This window comes from Herpailurus yagouaroundi, unplaced genomic scaffold (genome assembly GCF_014898765.1).
Source record: "Herpailurus yagouaroundi ecotype Mexico unplaced genomic scaffold, PumYag 188, whole genome shotgun sequence".
Lineage (NCBI taxonomy): Eukaryota > Metazoa > Chordata > Mammalia > Carnivora > Felidae > Herpailurus > Herpailurus yagouaroundi.
The window spans coordinates 32,992,246-33,015,101 of record NW_024412419.1 but is presented as its reverse complement, the minus strand read 5'-3'; the positions used below and the strand labels follow the sequence as shown (position 1 = coordinate 33,015,101).

Here is a 22,856-nt window from a genome sequence, read left to right as displayed (position 1 = left end):
TCACAATAACTCAGGGAGGCAAACAGAACAGCGCAGTCCAAACAGAACGTTGTTTTTCTCCTCTCATTTCATAAAACCAAACTGGGCTAAAACCATGCAGCCATAAGGCATCGGGCAGCCTAGACCACATCTCTTGAAGGCCCTGACCTCTAGAGACTTCTGTTTCTCCTGCAAAACTATTTTATGAGCAAAATGTTATGATTATCGGTTGCCCTAAAGAGAACATGAGGACTCCCATATAGTGCTACAGTTTGGCTAATGGTGAAGCTATCTCCCTTTTCATGGGTATTTTTACAAAAAAAAAAAAAAGGCGTTCTTCCTGGTTTTTAGTGTTTGCTCCATTCCTTATCCCCCAAGTACATTTATTTTTAAAAAAAAATTTTTTTTTCAACGTTTTTTATTTATTTTTTTGGGACAGAGAGAGACAGAGCATGAACGGGGGGTGGGGCAGAGAGAGAGGGAGACACAGAATCGGAAACAGGCTCCAGGCTCTGAGCCATCAGCCCGGAGCCCGATGCGGGCTCGAACTCACGGACGGCGAGATCGGACGCTTAACCGACTGCGCCACCCAGGCGCCCCTCCCCCAAGTACATTTAAAAGAGTACTCTTCTGGGGCGCCTGAATAGCTCAGTTGGTTAAGCGTCTCACTCTTTTTTTTTTTTTATTTCTTTAATGTTTATTTATTTTTGAGAGAGAGAGAGAGAGAAAGAGAGAGCGTGAGCAGGGGAGGGACACAGAGGGAGGGAGACAGAATCTGAAGCAGGCTCCAGGATCCAAGCTGTCAGCACAGAGCCTGATGCGGGGCTCTAACTCACAGACTGTGAAATCATGACCTGAGCCGAAGTTGGACGCTTAAACGACTGAGTCACCCATGCGCCCCAAGCATCTCACTCTTGATTTCAGCTCAGGTCATATACTCATGGTTCGTGAGATGGGGCCTTAGATCAGGCTCTGTGCTGATAGCACAGAGTTTGCTTGGGATTCTCTCTCTCTTCTCTCTCTGCCTTTCTCTCTCTCTCTGTCAAAATAAATAAATTTAAGTAATAAATAAATAAAAGTAATTAAACATTACTTTTCTTTTAAAAAATAAGCCAAGGTGTGGCTAGTGAAGAATTTTCCCCACTGTGATCCCTACAAGAACCTCTATGTTTGTTTATTTATTTATTTATTTATTTATTTATTTATTTATTTATTTATTTATTTATAGAGATGGAGAAGGAGGGAGGCGCAGAGAGAGAGAAAGAGAGATGCATGAAGTCTGACGCAGGGCTCAATCCCATGACCCTGGCATCACGACCTGAGCCTAAAGCAAGAGTCAGATGCTTAACTGAGTCACCCAGGCACCCCAGTCTCTTCTAGAACTTCCCACCTTCTGATACACTACATAGCTTCTTTATTATGATAATGGTTTCTTTGCTTCCCTCCCTCACCCCCTAACTAGAATGTAAGTGCCACAGAGGTATTTTTAAAGACAAAGACACTTGGGGCGCCTGGGTGGCGCAGTCGGTTAAGCGTCCGACTTCAGCCAGGTCACGATCTCGCGGTCCGGGAGTTCGAGCCCCGCGTCGGGCTCTGGGCTGATGGCTCAGAGCCTGGAGCCTGTTTCCGATTCTGTGTCTCCCTCTCTCTCTGCCCCTCCCCCGTTCATGCTCTGTCTCTCTCTGTCCCAAAAATAAATAAACGTTGAAAAAAAAAATTAAAAAAAATAATAAATAAATAAAGACAAAGACACTTGTTTTGTTCACTGGTGTTTCCTTCCCATGTGCTTAGCTAAAATCATGCCTGGCACAGGGCTGACTGATGCTCAGGAAGATTTTTTTGTTCAATGAATGGATATTATTTTTTAAAAGTAAACTGAGTAAACTGAGTAAAAAGTAAACTTTTTTTAAAAGTTTACTTTTTTAAAAGTAAACTGAGTAAAAGTAAACTGAGTAAGAATTATACCAGCCATGGTCTGTTTTTGATCATTTTATCCCAATATATTTTATGGGAAATATCATGAGCTTTTGTGATAGCTGTTACACATTTAGACAAATTGTTTTAGAGTTTTAGCCAGGTTTTCTGAAAATCATTTCATCCTGGGGATTTATTTGCATGTAGTCTGAGTTTGGTCTAGGATACCCTTTGTTTCAGTTCAGGATGCTTTTGTAAGCAGATAATTAAGGAAAGAGCCCCTGTTAGGGAGATTGAACCATAAAGGCATTTATTGTTTACTTAACAAGAAAAGTAGGTAGTCCAAGAGTTCAACAATGTTATTACAGATCCAGATTTTTTCCAACGTTCTGCTTCCCCATTATTAACTTGTTGGGTTTCTGTTCTTAATACTTGCCTCGTGGTTGCAAGATGGCTACCAAAGCATGAGGCATCATATCTGCATTCAAGACAGAAAAAGGGAAGAGGCTACACCATTGAGTTCTCTGGTATCTGTTTCTTTTATCAGGAAGGCAACAAGTTTTCCAGAAGACCCAGCAGAATTTTACTGGCCAGAACTAGGTCACATGGCCATCCTCAGGGAATAAAAAGCTGGGAAAAGCAAATAGCTAGCAAAGAAGAACAGGATAGCCTTATAATGGTTCTCTATCCTAGGAGACTTTTAAACTCCTAGTGCCTCGGCCCCACTTCAAACCAATTAAATCAGAATCACTGAGCGGGGGGAGCAGGAATCTCTATATGCAGGTAGGGATGAGAGCCACATACTGGATCATTCAAGAGTCTAGGATGAGGCAGCTAGTCATCATAAGGGAAATCTGGGTCTTGTCAAAAAGAGAAGAAATAAAGAGGATGGGTTAGGAAAGGAAATAACAGTGCCAGCCACAACCTTTCACTTACTATTAGTCCCATAACTCTACTTGAAAAGACTCATTCTGATGTTCTTTCTGACCTTCATTAGCAGACATTTATTAAGCTCCTCCTAAGTGATGGCCCCCGGAAACAAAATATGAATAAGTTCCATAATTTAGAGACTAGTGAAAGGGGCAACCATGTAACGAAAAAAATAATCTATCAAAACCCAACATGCCAGGGGCTGGGGGAAGAAGGAAATGGGAAGTTGTTCAGTTTTGCAAGATGAAAAAGTTCTAGAGATCTGTTGCACAACAAAGTGACTACAGTCAACATGGCTGAACCACACAGTTAAAAATGGTACATTTTATGCGAGGTGGTTTTTACCACAATTAAAAAAACAGAAACGTAGCAAAAAAAACCATTCTGGTAAATAAATCCAAATAGAGGGATAAAGCTCAAGAGCTAATGGGAGAAGAATGACTTTTTTTCATTCATCAACATCTTTGCAAGTGGGTAATGATCCAGCTACCTTTTTCAGCAACTATCTGTCTCTGCCCTGTGATTTCAGGCTTTGTGATCTGATCTGACACCTACCTTGCTTAGAAAGGGATCAACAGAGGTAAACGTCAGTCGCTGCCCTCTGGGACACCCAGAAACACCATAATGGGAAAGGAATCAGCAGGCCAGACAGCCAGAACATCAGACCATGGCATGTACGTGTTCCGAAAATCTTTAAAGGATTGAGCCTGCACCATTTTTCAGTCCTCTTTATAAATAGGCCAGTATCTCACTGATGATTCCATTCATATATTTGAAGATATTGAAGGCTTTTCTTAACCTTCCTTCATTTCAGCAAGCTAAACAATTTCAATTCCTTTTAACCTTTCATGTAAGATTTATTTTCCTTAGCTCCTTCTTTAATTTTTCTCCCTGAACTTCTCCACTTTCATATCCATGTCAAAACGAAATGATTATAATAGTCTGAAAACTACCATGCTAAATCATAGTTAATAAATATAAAATTTGTGGTTAGCTTATAGTCCACTTTAGCAGTTAGGCTTATAACAGCTAGATTTGGATTAAACGTGTGCCTACTCTTTCTCCATATTTTTTCCTTGAATTTGCTCCCATCAGATTTATCTTATTATAAAGACATTCTTTTCTCAAATATTTGAATATCACTGAGAGTACCTGGGTACAAGGTGAACCACAATTTTTGGGACACCTGGGTGGCTCAGTCAGTTAAGCATCCAACTCTTGGTTTCAGTTGGGGTCATGATCTCATTGTCGTGAGATCGAGCCCTGCATTGGGCTTTGTGCTGAGCATGGAGCCTGCTTGGGCTTCCCTCTCTTCCTCGCCCCACCCCCCATTCTCTCTCTTTCCCTCTCGCTCTCAAAATAAACAAATAAACCTTTTTAAAAAGGGATTTCTTGGGGCACCTGGGTGGCTCAGTCAGTTAAGCATCTACTTTGCCTCAGGTCATGATCTCACAGTTCATGGGTTCAAGCCGCACATCCGGCTCTGTGCTGACAGGTTGGGGGGGGGGGAAGGCTAACCATAATTTAAAGAAGAGAGAAGAGCAAGAAATTTCTAAATCAAGTTATCACCTAATGCAGTTTTCAACAAAAGTTATGTGTAGGAATATTTTTAATTCTGTGTATGACCAGTCTGAAAGAGCAAATGTGTATCACATTGCTCCGGAATTATTTGGATTAATGATGGTTTTGAATTATTTGTTGTAAGTGCTCTACCTTCTGAGGAAATCAAACCCTTTAGAAATGTCACTGCTATTCTTAGTCCACAGACAAAGAGCCTCTAAGTTTGTAACAGCGTTTCCCCCCCCCCCTCCACACACGCTCTTTCACAACTTTAGAAACTCATCATTTAAAAGAAGCCAAACTCACTACCACAGTGAGGAGAATGCTGCCAACTTAGAGAGCATGTGTGTTCAGCCTGAAGTCTGGGAAATCCACACCAGCATCTAACATCCAATGCAGACAACCAATATAACATCCAGTACAAACCATGTACAAGGTCCGGATAACAGCTTTACACAAGTCTGATTGATGTGATTAATCTATGTGCTAGTGCAAAGCTAGTACTATTTGAAATTTTATAGAAAAACTAGCAGAAAGTAAAAATCCAAAAATATAAAATTGAGAATGTTAGGCTCAACCCCTGATCATAATCCCCCTTAGTTAACCTGCCCTGGGTTGCCCCAAGATTGCAATGTCTACCCATGCTTAACTATTAGATACTTGGTTTATATCAAATTTATTGTTCCAGGTGAGGGACAAATTCAGCTGCACCCAGCTGTCAACGGCATTTTCATTATTTGCCATTGGCCTGCAGCACCCCTCTCTGCACAGTCCTTGTTAATAGACCCACACACTTAGGTTTCTCTTGGCAGCTCTGCTCTGAGTTTCCGATTCTGCTGAATTTTCTGACCAAAGTCAACCAGAGTCCATGTAAAGGGTATCACAACACCCTGACACTTTGAATCCTCAGGCAAAATACCTCAGGCAAAAAGCTATGTTTTGTCTATTTGTTTTACTGAAATTTGGGGTCACTGAAGACAGTTCATGGCAGCACCAGAAACAAATTTCAACTGAGTATTGAACATCCTTAGAAGTCCTTCAGATACCATACTATAGGCCATCTCTCATTGGTTGTTTAACCCCACCGGCCTCAGTTTCCCACACTGTTGCCCCAGAAATCCCCTTTCCTTATCAGGTCTTTCCCCCCTCAGGACATTCCCTATCTTCTGTTGACTTTTATACAGAACAGTTTGATAATTTCTATATTTCTCCGCTTGGTGACTTGAAGCCTTGCTGAATTCCATCAAGGATATTTCTTAAAGATGATTTGGTACCTACGATGAATTCTGAGGCCAGCTTTTAATATTTTTCCCAACTTGGCTACATTTAGATCTTTTGAACTTTGTGAGGCAGATAATCTGTATCGTTTAAGTTGACCAAAGTGACAGGGCAATAAAACAACATGTCTTGATTAAAGATGTATTACCTGCCTATAGTCTAGGCGCTCAGCTAGTACCAAATAATTTCCGGCATCATGTCCTACTCTGAAGGTATTTCATGGAGGAACCAAATGATAGCCTAGCCCTATATTGCAGGTTGCATGCTTTTATCTTGTATCTATACTGTTTTTCTGTTTAGCCAAGTAATTCGTATTATAAAAAATTGTAACATTAAATATAAGTAGTATATTCTTAATTATTAAATTTCAAACTTTTTTTTTTTTTTATTTTAGAGAAAGAGAGTGCACGAGAGGGGGAGAGGGGCAGAGGGAGAGAGAAGTAATCGTAAGCAGGCTCCACACTCAGCATGGAGCCCAACGTGGGGCCCAATACCACAACCCTGGGATCGTGACCTGAGCCTGTATCAAAAGTCAGATAGATGCTCAATGGACTAAGCCACCCAGGCACCCCATAATCAAACGTTTTGAAAGAAAATTGTTGAAAGGCAAGCCTGATTATATTTTTCTGATATGTATCAGAAATAAATTTTCAAGGGTGCTAAAATCTATTTTTCAAAATAGCACAAAATGTTCACGGGCAGTGAAAAATTATTGCCCCTCAACAACAACAACAACAACAACAACAACAACAACAACAACAACAGAGTTGAAAACATAACAAGCTTGCTTGCTCCACAGTCCATTCTCAACGATCATGCCAACAATAGAAGGAAAGTTGACTGAATTAGGCCAACATTCTAATAAAATCTTCAGATTCTATTCTGCCAAATACCATTCACATTAAAACAAGGTACTCTGTCTGTATTTCTGAAGAGATAGAATCTGTACCTTGGTTGTTTTTGTTTATTTGTAGATCACATTTGCTTGAGTTTTAAGGTGATTCTGTTTAAATTGCACTGATAAAACAGGCAAAATAAGGGACCATCTACTAGAAAGGAGGGAGTCTTACCAGAAAATGAGAGAAATTTCAAAATATGGGAGTCCTAGCTGGTTTGGGATATTTGAGGGGTTTTCCTCGTACTAAGAAATAGGATGACTGTTAATAACAAGCCTCTAATGGAAAAGAATTCATAGTAAATATACACATATATGCAGTACAATAAAAGGAATATTAAAACAACAGTCTGAGTGAGGTGAACATAACTGCAAGAAAATGGCTTTATTTTATTTAGGCAATATAGTTGATCCAAGTAAATTAAAGAAAATTGTATATTCAGTCATTTGTTCAGTCAGCAAATGTATCAAAGAAATAACTTCCATACCCCCTTCCAGATGGGATGTTATAAAGGTCTATCAGATGTGAATACAGTTTTATGAGCTCAAAATATATTTAAACAAATAAAATCACATCAAAACCACTAGTGTTTTGAAATATGCGTTAAATGCACGTCACATTTTTCCAAAAAAAGCACTGGATACCTAGACTCTATTTGTACATCAAAATAATAATGAAATAATAAGTTCATGCACTGCATAACTAAAGCAAGATAATACATATAAAGGAATTTTCCCTCTAGATCACAACACGGAGATTACACTTTTTGAATTTTGATGTTACATTAAAACTACAGTGACATAAACACTAATGAATAAATAATAAATAATGCTCCACAGGCAGTATTGATATACACAAGGCATTAATGTTCTGCTAAATTTTCTCTTTTCTGACTATGTATCTCAAGGAAGCACCACTCCAGGTGGTTACCGTGTGCACTACTATACTGCCCATAGCTTGTTCTCAAACTGCATTTGCAGTTGCCGCCGTAAAAATACATTGTTTCCTTCTTTCACAATCCGCACTGACTTGGTTGGAATGTGTGTGTCCAACAGACTTCTGTGCCTGTATCTGAGGTTTTACCACAATGCCACAACTCCATTGACTTCCAAAAAAATCGTAAGATCCTAAAGTTACTACGCTGGGTTGTGTGAGCAAAATCCACTGTATCTCCACCGTATGCACAAACCTTGGGCAGGGAGCTTCAGAAGACAGAGAATGTCCTGATTTGGCAAAGATGCTCAGAGGGAGACGAGAAACCACAGACATAACAAATGTTCACTGGACTTCAGGATAAGTTCACTTATTCAACTTCATTTACTTACTAAGTGCCTACCATGTGCCAGGCTCAGCTGCTTTCTTTTGCTCACCATATATCACATTTTATTGTCATTCTTTGTATGTCTCTCTCAGCAATCCAGCACCATCACCATTACCACCCATTAAACCGAACGTTTCTCACAGGCTGGAACCTTGTCGTATTAACAGACATACCGACATGGAATCAATAAATATTTATGAATGAATAAATAATAAAGGTATAAAATATTGTGTAAATGGAAGCATGCTAGAAAGGCAGGAGAGAGCATTCTGGAAGAAGTGGCATTCTGCCTCAGCCTTAAAGAAAATAAATGGAAGAGAGAATTCTAGACAAAGGGAGCAGTGGAAGCAAAAGCCTGGGAGGAGGGAAAGAGTGGGTGTTTCAAAGAAGTTGGCAATCGAATCCATTTGGGATACAGCAATGGTTCCTGTTCTCCTTAGGAGAGGGGCCTGGCTCAACACCAACCCCACTCAACTGTACCAGAATACAGGGGTGGGGGGCAAATATGACATCGAAAAGACCCCTAAGGTCATTCTGACAAGTATTCCTTGTTAAGTGATATTATTTATAAATTGTGTGGGGAGGGATAGAGAGAACGGGGTCCCTCTATCCCCTCAGTGCCCTCCATTGGCCTTAGTCCTCCACCCTTACCCCCATATCGCACTCACAAAGGCCCCTGCTGGTGTGGTGGTTACTGCAATCCCTGCCAGCTGAAGAGGACGTCTCTAGTGACTGGGTTTCCAACTAGTTATATTCCATCCATTTCAGCACACATTGATGGAGAGCCTACCATAGGCAAGCCAGTGTGCTCTTTATGGATGCCTAGATCAATGAGATCATCCCATCCTCAAGGATCTCACAACCTAAAGCATTTGCATTTTAATATCTAAGTACATGCATCAAACGCTTTTAAGAATGAAAGGAAATGCCAACTGCACCAAAACATGGAGACCTTGAAGCAAATAATCAAGCCCTAAATTCCTTAAACACTCCCACTTAAAAGTATATCTGTTGTAAAATTGTTTCTGCCAACCACCAGCTTCCTACCCGTTGAAAATGCGATATTGAAACTGCAAAGCTCAGCTGGATATGCAAAGCATCTATAGGGATCAGTGGTTCTTTTCCAGTAGAGACATTTTTTTAATGAGAAGCAGAAATGATGGAGGAAAGAGTATTTGAGTCACATAGAGAGAATTCCAGGCAACTCTCCTCTCAGGGAACCAATTATTTTCTCCCTAAAGAGGCAAAACTCCACCTATCTCCTCTCATCTCCAATACTGTATGATGAAAGGCATTCCCGGAAGCGCTGTGCTACAGCAAGGCCCAAAGATGAGCAAATGGCACTTGACTCCCCGACCCCAACTGAAACAAGAGTAGCTCCAGACTGATAGTGCTGACCAAAGGTTCTGGGTGGGGGAAAGACCACAGAAGAAGAGAAAAGAGGATATAAGGGGAAGATTGGCTCTGCAGGACTGAGCCTCAGCTCAGCAGTGGTTTGGCAGGAGAGCATGTTGCTAGCCAGCCCTACACTGGAGAAGTCATTTCTTCATCCTCCATGGGCAGTGTTACCATAACATTAGCCCTACCACCTGTCTACCTTGATCTCCATCAACTTCCCAACTCATGTAATTATGCTCTAATAGCACCTAACTGCTGATGGGGCCTTCCTGTCTGCCCCACCCCGCCCCCCCCACACACACTCAAATACTCACTCACATCTGCATCTGAGTCTGCCAGAGAGTGGGTATCCAGTATTTGTTGAACTATATGTCTGGGTGCTTACTATCTTGGGTACAGAATGTAGGAAGTACTAAGGAGGTTTCCTGGGTGTCCCCAGACATACTAGAGTACCAGGAATCACAAAGCATAAAGCTAAGTCAACTGCCAAAAGAATGAAAACATAAATATGGAGGCAAAAAAAAAAAAAAAAAAAAAAGAATGAAGGAAACTAAAGAATGTGCCAACATGAAAGGTTCTGAAAAGAAGTTTTAGGACTGAAACTTTGATACAGTCATGTTACATGATTCCATAAGAATTTTCATAATACTGTCCAAGTAGACCATGAGCTGGGGTGAGGTGGGGAGGAAGAGAGGTAGTATCTGCCACTCACCTAGGTATCCCCTTGAACCACATAAGAGGCACTTGCCAGAAAGACAGCCAGCCATTCATTTAATAGTTTCTATATACTGTCTCTTCATATAACAACATGTCGACTTCTATACAACAACAGAGCTTATGTAATGCTGTCCACTTTGTCATATGGATTCTATTCCTCCCAACTAATATTTTCATTGCCAATTCAAAATTCAAAATTGGGCACCTGGGTGGCTTAGTTGGTTAAGCATCCCACTCTTGACTTGGGCTCAGGTCATGATCTTGCGGTTTGTGAGATTGAGCCCCAAATAGGGCTCTTTGCTGCCAGGGCAGAATCTACTTGGGATTCTTTCTCTCTCTCTCTCTCTCTCTCTCTCTCTCTGCCCCTCCCCTGCTCTTTCTATCAAAATAAATAAATAAACATTAAAAAGAAAGAAAGAAAATTCAAAATTAGAGTAGTCCCTTCAAATACTGTTAAGACAGCCAATTAAACCAGGTGGCCCAAACTAGACAGTGCATTCATTACCTTCATGGTGAATGAACTTAGAAGTGCAAGAAATGTGAACATAAAAGCATTCCACTGGAGAGTGAGAATTTCTGCTCTTGGTCCTGAGGATTCCCAACTTTGGCCCAATTCTTGGTGAAGACAGAATAGGGCTCCTTATGTCAGGAGAGTAATGGCCAGTGATAAAGAAGAGGGGAGAAGAAATTTGGGAGAAATAGAAGCTCGTTATACTGGCTATCAAGACCAACCTCAGCTCTATGCCACTTGTCCCTTGGCCTGTTTAGGAATCAGCTTCCTCAATCTCAAAAATAAGGCAAATGGATTAGATGATATATACCGTTTCTATAGATTCCAATTACAGATCCCAACTGTATGCCTTGCATATGTGACTCCAAATAGTTCCAAATACCTAATCAGGGAAACTCCGAGCAGTTAACCAAGGAGCCCTACAGCCACCCCTCCGAGCTGACCCGCTCCCCCGCCCCCCCACGGGCCCCACCGGCCCCCACCAGCCCCCGTCACCCCGGGTCTCCCTGACAACCCTAGCCTCTGACTCCACCCTGCCCCGCGGCCCCAGTGCCCGCCTCCGGGAGAGCCGGGACTCGCCGCGCGCGCCCCAGGCCACGTGACCCCGAGCGGCGGGGCCGCGCCCGAGCCGCCATGGCGGCGGTTCCTACAGATTCCGGTTCGCGGCCTGCAGCGGGCGCCCGGTTTTTCTGCACCGCGGGCCGCGGCCTGGAGCCCTTCCTGATGCGGGAGGTGCGGGCGCGGCTGGCGGCCACGCAGGTGAGTCGGCCTCGCTGCGCGCCCGGGCGGGAAGGAGGGCGGCCCTGCCCCCGTCCGCGCCGGGTCTCCCTCCCCGCCAGGGTCCGTGTAGACTCTGGAAAGCAAGAGCCTCGAGCCCCCCAGCTCTCAAGCCCCAGGCCTCGGAGTTCTGACACGTCCTTTAATTACTGCAGGAAAGAATCGCCAGTCGTTCTCCCTTCCACATTACCGCGTATCTCTCATGCCTGTATTTTTTTTTAAGGCGGGAAGGAGTTTGAGGCAAGGTATTTCCTAGATTCTTTACAAGAAGGTACTGGATAGTGCCAATAGTTAGACCCGTCACAGAAGCCTTTCTCCAGCCTTTAAATACAAGTACAGCCTTCAGGTTGTTACTGGACTTGTCAGTTTCCTGACAATGATGGTATTTGCCCCATGGGATTGATACAAGGTGCGTAAAGTACACCTTAAACACCGAGTAAATAGTAGCTAGAAAAATAATAGTCTTGGAGGCTTCGTAGTCCAGCTTCTGGAGGGAAGTAACAATTGCTGGTGTTAATTTCAATGACATGAACAAGGTTTTAAACTTGAGTTTAGGTCCTAGAACATGCTGAGCTGGCTTCTTGAAAGCAGAGGGAAAAGATGTAATAGAAACAGACTCCACTGACTTGATGGGCTGTATATGACAGTGTGAATCATGTGTTTTTGGAAAAGGAAAGCTTACTAAATGAAATTGACCACGTCAGTCTTGCAGCCCCTATAGTGTTGGAAGCCACAAAAGGATTTTCTGCAATGAGGGAGTTGGGGGGCATGGGGGATAGAGGGGGGTCACGAAAAATGACATCAGCTTTATTAGATTACCAGCCACTTGTGGTTTTGGTCGCAGAATTTAATAGAGCGCTGAATACGGCTAATCTAAAAAAGCAACAATGTAAGAATTGCCCACATTGATTAAGCATGTTCTTAGGTCCTCAGTCTGTACTCACCTGCTTAATTTTCACAACACTGTGAGGTAGGCTCTACATGTAACAGAAAAGGAAAATGAAGCACAGGTTAAGTCCAAGAAATTATTCAAGTCATGTAAAACGGCAGACCTGGGATTCACACCCAAGCTGTGAAATCAGGCATGAGTATATAATCATGTTTAACCCAGGCAGGCCAGTACCCAGGTCCAGTTCCTTCCATTACATCATGCTGCACTGGTTTTTTGTTTTTGTTTTTTAATATTAACCTAGAGCTCTTAGTATGAAAAATAGAAGCCTTCACCCAACTGCAATACGTCGAATTACCAAAATTATCTTCTCTGCTTGTCCTCCATCTTCTCTAAAGACAAAATGAGATGTGAGGGGAGGGGGTCTCCTCACAGCAAAAAAGTTCAATTAATTATAGGGACAAACTTCTTGGCAATGAGAGGAATCAACCACAAGATTTGGGGATTTCCATATTTTGATTGTGCCTGTTTTAAGGACAGATATGCTTGGAAATGGGATCTGAACAAATAACTTCTGAAATGTCATCTCTAGTTCGCTAACTCTCAAAGTTAAAGCAATCCCGAAAGAACAATGATAGCATCTAACATTTATAAAGCACTTAAAACGTGTCCGACACTTTTATGTACATGATATGATTTAATCCACAGAAGAATCCTATGGGAGACGTCATTTCCCCCCTCTGTTTTACAAAGAAATAAAGAGAAAACTGATGCCCTGTGGTGGAGCTGGGACTTGTATCTGGATCTTTATTGCTTTGAAGCCCAGGTGCTTTACTAGTACACTAAATTATAGTGGGAACTTCCCCGAAGCTTGTAAGTTATTTCTGTGACAGCGTGGAAAAGAGTATATGTAGATCTCAGAGGCAAAAAACGTGTGTTCAAATTTTAATCTTCCTTTCCTAGATTTTTGAATTTGGGGTAAATACTCGAATTTCTGAGCCTCACTTTCCTTGGATAGAAAATGGAGATTATACCTACTTTAAAGGATTAAAGCAAACCTTGAGATAAAAATTGATAGCACGTGTAGCACAATGTCTTGCAGTTAGTAGGTGATCAGTGAATGTTCCCAAAGAATGAGTTGCACAGGAATACTTGAAACCATTCGTGCAGTAATAAGAGTGTTAGAAACTTTGATTTGCTTCAAGAAAATTAATATTGTGAAGTCTGCATTTATAAAATGAATTTAGAAAGTGATTGTTTCCTTTTACAGATTAGTCACGCCTTTCTTTTTTTTTTATTTTTTTTTTCAACGTTTATTTATTTTTGGGACAGAGAGAGACAGAGCATGAACGGGGGAGGGGCAGAGAGAGAGGGAGACACAGAATCGGAAACAGGCTCCAGGCTCTGAGCCATCAGCCCAGAGCCCAACGCGGGGCTCGAACTCACGGACCGCGAGATCGTGACCTGGCTGAAGTCGAACGCTTAACCGACTGCGCCACCCAGGCGCCCCTAGTCACGCCTTTCTAATCGGTGTTTTAGTGGGTAAGAATCACGCAGGGGAGCTTGTTGAAAATGTGTGTCCCTAGTTGCCACCCCCCAAAACTTTTCTTTTGGTAGGAATGTACATAGCTCAATCGTTTGCATTTTAACTTGCAAACTCTCCCTCCTTGGAGGACTGATGCAGTTGCTTCCTCCAACATGCAGCTTGCAATAGAAAGTGTCCTGTGTATTCTGTTAAGCTTTTTATCACGGAGAATTTCAAACATACACGAAGTAGAATAGTGTGGTGAATCTCACGTGCTCACCGACCCGCTGCAACACCGATCCCACGGTGAATTCTGCTCCATTAATGCCCCTCCCGCTCCACCGATGTTATTTTGAGGCAAGGCCAAGATATCACTTCATCTGTAAATGTTTGCCTATATAGTAGTCGTCCTTATCCATGGGAGATACATATTCCAGGACCCCCAGTGGATGCCTGGGAGCATGGATAGTACCAACCCTATATATACTGTGTTTTGCTATATATACATACCCATAATAAAGTTTAATTTTTAAATTAAGCACAGTAAGAGGTTAACAATAACTGAATAGGACATTATAAAAATATAAAATATACTGTCATAAATATATAAAAATATACTGTCATAAAACTTACGTGAACAAACATGTTTTCTTGCTCACTCTCCCTCTGCCCCTCCCTCCCTCTCAAAATATCTTATTTGTACTGTACTCACCCTTCTTGTGATGATGTGAGACGACAAAATGATGAGACGAAGCGTGGCGCATGACGTGAGGCTACTATTGACTTTCTGACGGTACTTCTATTTCGGAAGGAGGATTGTGCTTGACGTAGCCTTAGGCTGTTGATCTTACGTCACAGGTGGGGGGGGTCATCTGCTTAGGAACCACGCAGTTAAATGCAGTGACTGGTTAAATGCAGTGACGGCAGGAGGCTATACTGTGGATAAGGGGGCTACTGTATATCTATAATGAGAGGACTCACAGCATAATATATATAGTGTAATATAGAAGACATCATACAATGGCTCTTTTTAAAAATATAGACCACAGGGGCGCCTGGGTGGCTCAGGCTCACAGCGCGCAGAGCCTGCTTCAGAGCCTCTGTCTCCCTCTCTGTGCCTCTCTCCCGCGCTTGCGCGCGCGCGCGTGTGTATGCGTGTGCGCGCGCTTGCGCGCTCTCTCCCTCGCAAAAAAATTTAAATTAAAAAAAATATAAACCACAATATCATCACATCTAAAAATAATTCCTTATCAAATATCTAGGAAGTGTTTAAATCTCAACTTTCTCAGGGGCGCCTGGGTGGCGCAGTCGGTTAAGCGTCCGACTTCAGCCAGGTCACGATCTCGCGGTCCGTGAGTTCGAGCCCCGCGTCGGGCTCTGGGCTGATGGCTCAGAGCCTGGAGCCTGTTTCCGATTCTGTGTCTCCCTCTCTCTCTGCCCCTCCCCCGTTCATGCTCTGTCTCTCTCTGTCCCAAAAATAAATAAATGTTGAAAAAAAAATTTAAAAAAAAAATTAAATAAATAAATCAATCTCAACTTTCTCATAAATGTCACTTTTCTTTTTAAGTTTGTGTATTTGAATGAGGATTCAAATAAGGACCATGTATTGTGATTGATATTCTTTTAAATCTCGTTTGTTATAAAAAAAATTTTAAGCCTCTTTTAATCTGTAGATTTCCCCTCCATCTCTGGCGCCGCCCCCCCCCCCCCACCACCAGCAATTTATTATTTGTTAAAGAAGCAGGGTTGTTTGTTTATCCCATAGTCTAGAGTAGGGGTTGGCCATTTTTTTCTCTAAAGATCCAGATTGGGGGCCTAGGTGGCTCAGTCGGTTAAGCTTCCGACTCTTGATCTCCGCTCCACTCTTGTTCTCAAGGTGTGAGTTTGAGTCCCATGTTGGGCTCTGCACTGTGCATGGAGTCTACGTGTAAAATAAAGGCCAGATAATAAATATTTTATGCTTTGTCGTTCACATATGTGGATCACTTGTTGTTCTTCTTTGTTATTGTTTGTTTTTACATCCCTTAAAAAATGTCAAAACCATTCTTAGCTCACCAGGCCTCATTTTCTGAGCCCTAGTCTAGAGCTGTGATGTCCAAAAGGGTATGGTGGCTATTTTAATTAAAATATATGACAAAAAAATTCACTTTCTTAGGCACATTAGTCACATTTCAAGTGCTCAGAAGCCATATGTGCTAGTGTTGACTGCATTGGACAGCACAGGTTATGGAATATTTTCCTCATCACTGAAAGTTGTTGGACAGCACTGCTAGAAGTTCCCCTGATCTAAATATTGCTAATTGCATCTCCATAGTGTAGTTTAACATGTTTCTCTGTCCTCTCTATCTCCTATCAATTGGAATCTTGTAAGTTGTATCTAGAGTTTGGTCAGAGTCAGATTAGATTTTTTTTTCACTTGGTGGTAGGGCAAACTTATTTATAGGTTCCTGGGTATTTTTAAATATTCAATTTATATTGTATAATTACGTATTTTTATATGTATAAACTATTTTATATACATACATATGTTTATTTTACCTAGATTGCTTTAAAATTAAGAAAAATTAAGCTATAACAATGTATAATGTATTAAATACTGCTATTATAACAATAATAGCAAGAACAGTTATTTTTAAGATAAAATTCAGTATAATAGAGGTGTGCCTAATACCAGCTAGCCAGAAAGGCCCTGTCAATGGATTAATTGGTCTTTATAAACCCACATAGCAAAGACTTTTAACCCAGGACCTGAACTTGAATAAGCCAACCAATTTTTCATTTTTTAGTAGGGTCATGGTGATAGAAGGTAGTGGGGTAGAGCTAACCAGATAATTGGATTATTTCATAATTACTTTATTTAAAGGAGTAAATTGCGTAGGTTGATTTTTTTTTAATATCCTATGCATTTCTTGCAGATTGAATGCTTTTTTAAGAATTAATTAAAATATATTTTTTAATCCTTTCTTCTAAAATGAACCAAAAAAACTCACGTACCACCTCAGCTCTTCATTTAGCAATGTATAGTTAATTCTAAAACTAAATGGCATTTGTAGAATTAGGAGAACTTTGGTGTCTCCGTATCTTCCTATGCATTTTGCCAAGACTTAAACTTTTAATTTTTGTGTTAGACTTGAATGCCTGAATTTTAAAAGAAAGGCAAAAATGCTAACTACTTAGATATTCTAGCTGATAACAGAAGTGTTTTTACTTTAATAAAGGCTGTTATTTCATCTTTGAAAGTGTTAGACATAAAACCAGCTGGTTTTAGACACTTCGTTATGATTTCATTCCAAATGGAAAAAACAGATTGTATATATAAATAAATTTTCAAGTAACAAATATTAGGGTGAAGTATTGTAAAATGCCACATTTCTCCCCTAAGTATTATAATTGAATATGCTCAGTTACAAGCAACAAAGGAAAAGGTTAACACCAGCTTCAGCAGTTTTTGAAGTCATAAGCACCAAAATTCACTCTCCCCACTGCTTTAAGATACCATACTTCATCTTCACAAAGGGTACAACATTATAGTGCTTTCATGTATATGATTATTTGATTCTCATAGTGACTGTTTAGCAATTTAGTAAACTACTTTTGATTACATGCTTATTACTTGTAAAAGGAATGTAGGCCTTACATTAATTTTTAAAGAAAGAAAATAATGTTGCTTTTGGTTTTGAGAATATATTTAGCATTTTAATGCTTCAAGACTTTATTCTTATGATTTGATTCCCCCAGTAAATTAAACCTTTTAGGTCCTCTCAATTAACTTGATTTTCAATCATGTTCTTTATTTGTTCTTCCCACCACCCCCAAATAATGATATTTTTAAAGGAAGTTTGCTGTGTAAATTGTTTCCCTTCATATTTCAAATAAGTAAGAAAAGATCTTTGTACAGTTAAATAACTATAAATTAATATCTAGATCACTGACTACTTAGATTAAAATCACTGGTCCAGATGTTTGCATCAGTTTGTTTATAGGACTTGAATCTTAAAACCATACATCTTCAGTAAAATACTTATTTCAATCACCCCATAATCTTGGCAATGTATTTCATGTCTGTTAACTTGTTTTGTGATGGCTTTAATATCAGCTATATTTTTATGTCAGGTAACATAAAATCTAAATTTTTTAAAAGTTACTTTTTAAGGGGAGCCTGGGTGGCTCAGTTGGGTAAGTGGCCAACTTCGGCCCAGGTCATGGTCTTGCGGTTCACGAGTTCAAGCCCCATGTCAGGCTCTGTGCTGTCAGCTCAGAGCCTGGAGCCTGCTTCAAAATCTGTCTCCCTCTCTCTCTGCCTGCTCTCATTCTGTCTGTCTGTCTGTCTCTCTCTCTCTCAGAATAAACATTGAAAAAAAAATTTAATAAAAGTTACTTTTGAATATTTTGTTTTCAAGTTCCAAGCATTTTGAGGTATGTATTTAGTTTTGACTTCATGAGAAAACATCACCTTTGTAATGAGAAAGAAGTAAATTCTAGAAGCCAAAAGTTCTTATTTTAGTTACTTCCTTATGACCTCAAATATTGATTCCTAAACATTCTTCTCATTCCCTGCTTTCTCCATCTATCTTGGTCAGATGCATTGCTGGGGCTTTTATTTTTATTTGTTTCTCTGGCGTTACTGAGATATAATTGACATATACCATTATGTAAGTTTAAGGTGTACAACATGTTGATTTGATACATTTATAAATTGCAAATGATTACCACCAGAGCATTAACTAACACCCCTATCCAGTCACATAATTACCATTTACTTTTTTGTGGTAAAAACATTTAAGATCTATTACTAGCTTTCAATTATATAATATAGTATGAGCTATAATCACCATGCTGTACATTAGATCCCCAAAACTTGTTAATCTTATAATGAAGTATTTGGGCTTTAACTGGTATCAACCTAGGGCTTCCTCTGCAGATTCTTCTTCATCAAGTTAGAATGGTAACCCCAGAAATTACCATCCCCAGAGCTTAATTAGACCATGTCAGATCAAAAATACAAAAACACTTGGAGTTCAAGTTCCCATTGGACGGGAGCTGCCTAAACACATGGGAAACCCCAAATTCCCCATTACCTCAGTTCTAGGAGATAACTGAGAACCATATTCATCAGCTGATGGCCACTGCTAAAAGGAAAACTTTAAGGCATTCCACATCCATCCTGAGCTTGAGAGGGTTGGGTTGACTCCAAAAGTTTTAGGACTCCATTGGTTTTGAGATCCATTTCCCATACCTCTCTAGACTCTATAGTTAGTGCATTTTTCATTTTCTTTCTTCGCTGGCTTTTACCACATATCCATCTTGCCTCCAAAACCTCTTTCTGGTGATGCATATTTCTTGCTGTTATCCCTTTTCCAGTTCCACAGCCAAGTTTCATTATTTCTACCTTGGTAGTCTCCTTCTTCCTCTGACATCACATTCTACACTCAGTACTTTATGCCTCTTCCAAAGTAATTTTTTCTGCTAGCTAATTCAGTGCTGTCATAGCTTTCATCAAAAGTCTATAATGGTTGACCATTACCATCTGGGGTACTCAAATTTTCACGACCATTTATCAAGCTGGTCTGAGCTACACCATCCATCCACCTGACACTATCAATCAGTGTAAACAGCAAATTTTGCCATGCTGACTTACACTTTACTTCAGCCAGGCTGTCACTCCCACCTCTGCATCTTGCCCTTTGTTCTTCTGTTAGAATCTCTCTTCTCAAATCTTACAGCGTTCTTTCCCAAGACTTTTACTAATGATGGTTCCATATTCAGTGCTACTTATTGTACATACAGCTTATCAATGCATTTACATATTAACTTTTTTATTTTGGGTTTAATTCAAGTTATTTTCTTGTAAATATTATATTTTAATTTGTATGTCAATATGTACGTGTTACATTATTATTCATCTTTAGGATTTATGTTGCATGTTTCCTGGTAGACCACAAGGTAGGTGTTTAATAAATCCCTACTGATGGTGTTAACCTTGGACTAGACGCCTGATTTGTCCTAGAAGTGTACTTTACAAATGGTAACATGGCACAGATTATGATCTTGGTCACTTTGTGACTTCATACCGGTTATTTAACCTATCCAAGCCTCAGTTTCATAATCTGAGAAATGGGGGTGATAAAATCTACCATAGAAGTTTGTTATAAGGATGAGGGGGAAAATGTATTCTGAGTGCCTAGTAGCATGTCTGACAAGTAGTACATCTTTCAGAAATGGTTGTTTATTGTTAATCTAGATGCTATGTTTTAATTCATTTAGAGGGGAAAAGGGAAATGATTCTCACTCTGACATAGGACTACATTAATCTTTTCTGTCTCTAGGTTGAATATATTTCAGGAAAAGTTTTCTTCACCACCTGTTCTGATTTAAATATGCTGAAAAAATTAAAATCTGCAGAAAGATTATTTTTGCTGATTAAAAAGCAGTTTCCACTTAATGTTTCTTCTGTAAGTAAAGGTACAGTATATGCCTATTGCTTTTACCCACATGATATATTGTACTCCAAAGTTTTCTGCTTGATAATTAATTTGTATCCATTTCATATTTTTAAGATTCATTCATACCTGTGGAATCACCAATTATGTATTTTTCTGTATTTCCTGAATACTATCACCATATAAATCATATTATCACCTAATTGTGTCTCTTTGCAACCAGCTACCTATTTTCTGAGTCACATTTCTTCTGTTTTAATTATGATCAGACACCTTCTCTAAAGATACATGTGATCAGTTGCTTCTGTTTAGATTTAGAAGTGTATAATAACCCGGAATGCATGGTTTTAATAAGTTGATCAAAACTATCACTTAGTACTTTTTAACTGATGAATTATATAATTGGAAAAAATACTTTGTTATAAAATTTCCTATTTGGGTGACCTTAAATTTAAAGTTTTGAATAAACTTATGCCCATTAATAAAGCATTACAGCTAAAGGGAATTAAGAGATTCCCTCTTCGCTCTCTAATTTTATACACATGCTGCTAAAATAATTTAAGGATCTTAATAGAAGCACCAAAAATAGTCAGATACTGCTAGACTAAACATTGCCTTAAACTTCATTTTAATTGCTGATCGTGCACAAGAGATCATGTAATATTACAGTCTGCACCAAACTGTGTCAGTAAAGATATAAATGGCAAGAAATCAAGACAGGGCAGAAATGTGGTTTTAAAGCAAATCCTAAGGTGTTATACTATGAGGTCGATATAATTTCATCCCAACATTCTACATTCTCATCTTTAGAGAACACTGTAATTATTGTTGGGTCATCTTGATGACCCTTCTTCATCGAAAAAAAGATTACATTGTGTTGCGCATGCTGACAGTCCCTAACTTATGAATGGGTTGTGTATCTGAAGTGTTACTTTATGAAAACTCATTTTATGATGTATGCTAATAGTGTATGGTTTAAGATAGTGTCAAGATTCATTTGCTCTTGTTTCAAAGCTTTGTTTTGCAATTTATTCTGTTTTTTAACTTAGTTTTTATAGGCAAGATCTGCATTATTTCAAAGATCAATACATACTCTAGGCCTATGCTTATATTGAAGATATAGATATATATTATCATAAGACAAATGATCTTGCTAAAATACATGATAATTCTATAGGATTTTAAAATAATTTGATATTAATTATGAAATATAAGAATGAACTTTAGTGCCGCCTGGGTGGCTTAGTCGGTTAAGCGTCCGACTCTTGGTTTTGGCTCAGGTCATGACCTCACAGTTTGTGATTTGGAGCCCCACATCGTCGGGCTCTGTGCTGCCAGTGCTGGGCTCTGTGCTGCTGGTGTGGAGTCTGCTTATGATTCTCTCTCTCCCCCTCTCTCTCTGCCCCTCCCCGCTCACGCGCTGACTTGCTCTCTCTCAAAATAATAAACTTTGGGGGCGCCTGGGTGGCTCAGTCGGTTAAGTGTCCGACTTCAGCCAGGTCACGATCTCGCGGTCCGTGAGTTCAAGGCCCGCATCAGGGCTGAGCTGATGGCTCAGAGCCTGGAGCCTGCTTCCGATTCTGTGTCTCCCTCTCTCTCTGCCCCTCCCCCGTTCATGCTCTGTCTCTCTCTGGCTCAAAAATAAACAAACGTTAAAATTAAAAATAAATAAATAAATAAATAAATAAATAAATAAACTTTGTTTAAAAAAATGAACTTTATTCTGCACAATATTTTTATGTTAAATTATATAAACTCCAGGTAAAGGTGAATTCACTATTCATGTAGCAGTTTAATAAAACTGACTTTAAAGAAATAAAGGTAATGGAATTTGGGGGTGATGGATGTAATAGACTGTCTTTAAAGCTTCAATAGAGGATTAACTGACATCTTACTTATTTAGGAAAAATATTAAGTGAGATACAGAGACTTATAAATGATGATCCAGAAAGTTGGTTGAATGCCATCTCAACTTGGAAAAATCTTCTTGAACTTGATGCAAAAAAGGACAAACTTTTTCAAAGAGCTGCTAACCCACCAAAAAGAAAAGTGGAGGAAAATAACATCATCAATGCTAAGAAATTAAAAACAAAACAATTGCAAGTGTTACAAGAGAGTGGGGAATGCTCGCTGGAAAAGCAAACGGAAGAAGAAACACAGGAGCAAGGAGATTTTCTCACTGAGAGAGAAAAATCTCAAGAAGCATTTCAGAACGATGTAGTAAAAGCAGCTGATGCCAAAAACCAGAAAAACTTGACGTTCAGAGTTTCCTGTCGCTGCAGTGGAGCTATTGCAAAGACCTTTACTGCACAGGTACACTTACCTCCCAAGGTGGGGTTCCATTTTCTCAAAGAATTAACTACTCCTTAGCTTTAAAATGAGATGACAGCCTTTCACGGAACAGTTAAGTAGGCCGAGGCACATCACTAGGCCTAATGTCATATAATTAAATCTCTTTAAAAAATGCATTCTTTTTTTTTTTAATTTTTATTTATTTATTTTGAGAGAGAGCGCGGGAAAGGGGCAGAGAGAGAGAGAGGGAGGGAGAATGCTAAGCAGGCTCTACACTGCCAACACAGAACACAGTGCAGCGTTCAAGCTCTCAGAAGGTGAGGTCGTGACCTGAACCGAGATCACGAGTCAGACACTTAACCGACTGAGCCACCCAGGCACCCCTAAAAATGCATTTGCCTTTTTAACTTCACCTCAGATGGCTTTAAG

The 22,856-nt window shown here is 39.9% G+C and overlaps 1 protein-coding gene across 4 annotated transcripts in view; it reads left to right on the top strand.

Moving 5' to 3' along the window:
* Nucleotides 1–11,114: 11,114 nt before the first annotated feature.
* THUMPD2 (THUMP domain 2 tRNA and snRNA guanosine methyltransferase) overlaps nucleotides 11,115–22,856 on the top strand; it is a 36,527-nt gene continuing 24,785 nt past the window's right edge. For 3 of the 4 annotated variants that reach the window (XM_040496592.1, XM_040496590.1, XM_040496593.1), the window contains exons 1-3: nucleotides 11,115–11,263; nucleotides 20,022–20,157; nucleotides 22,039–22,448. In XM_040496592.1, the coding sequence (XP_040352526.1) occupies nucleotides 11,138–11,263; nucleotides 20,022–20,157; nucleotides 22,039–22,448 (672 nt within the window). In that variant the 5' untranslated portion in view covers nucleotides 11,115–11,137. Of the gene's footprint in view, nucleotides 11,264–20,021; nucleotides 20,158–22,038; nucleotides 22,467–22,856 lie in introns of all 4 variants that reach the window. The other variant, XM_040496589.1, reaches the window with a different exon arrangement.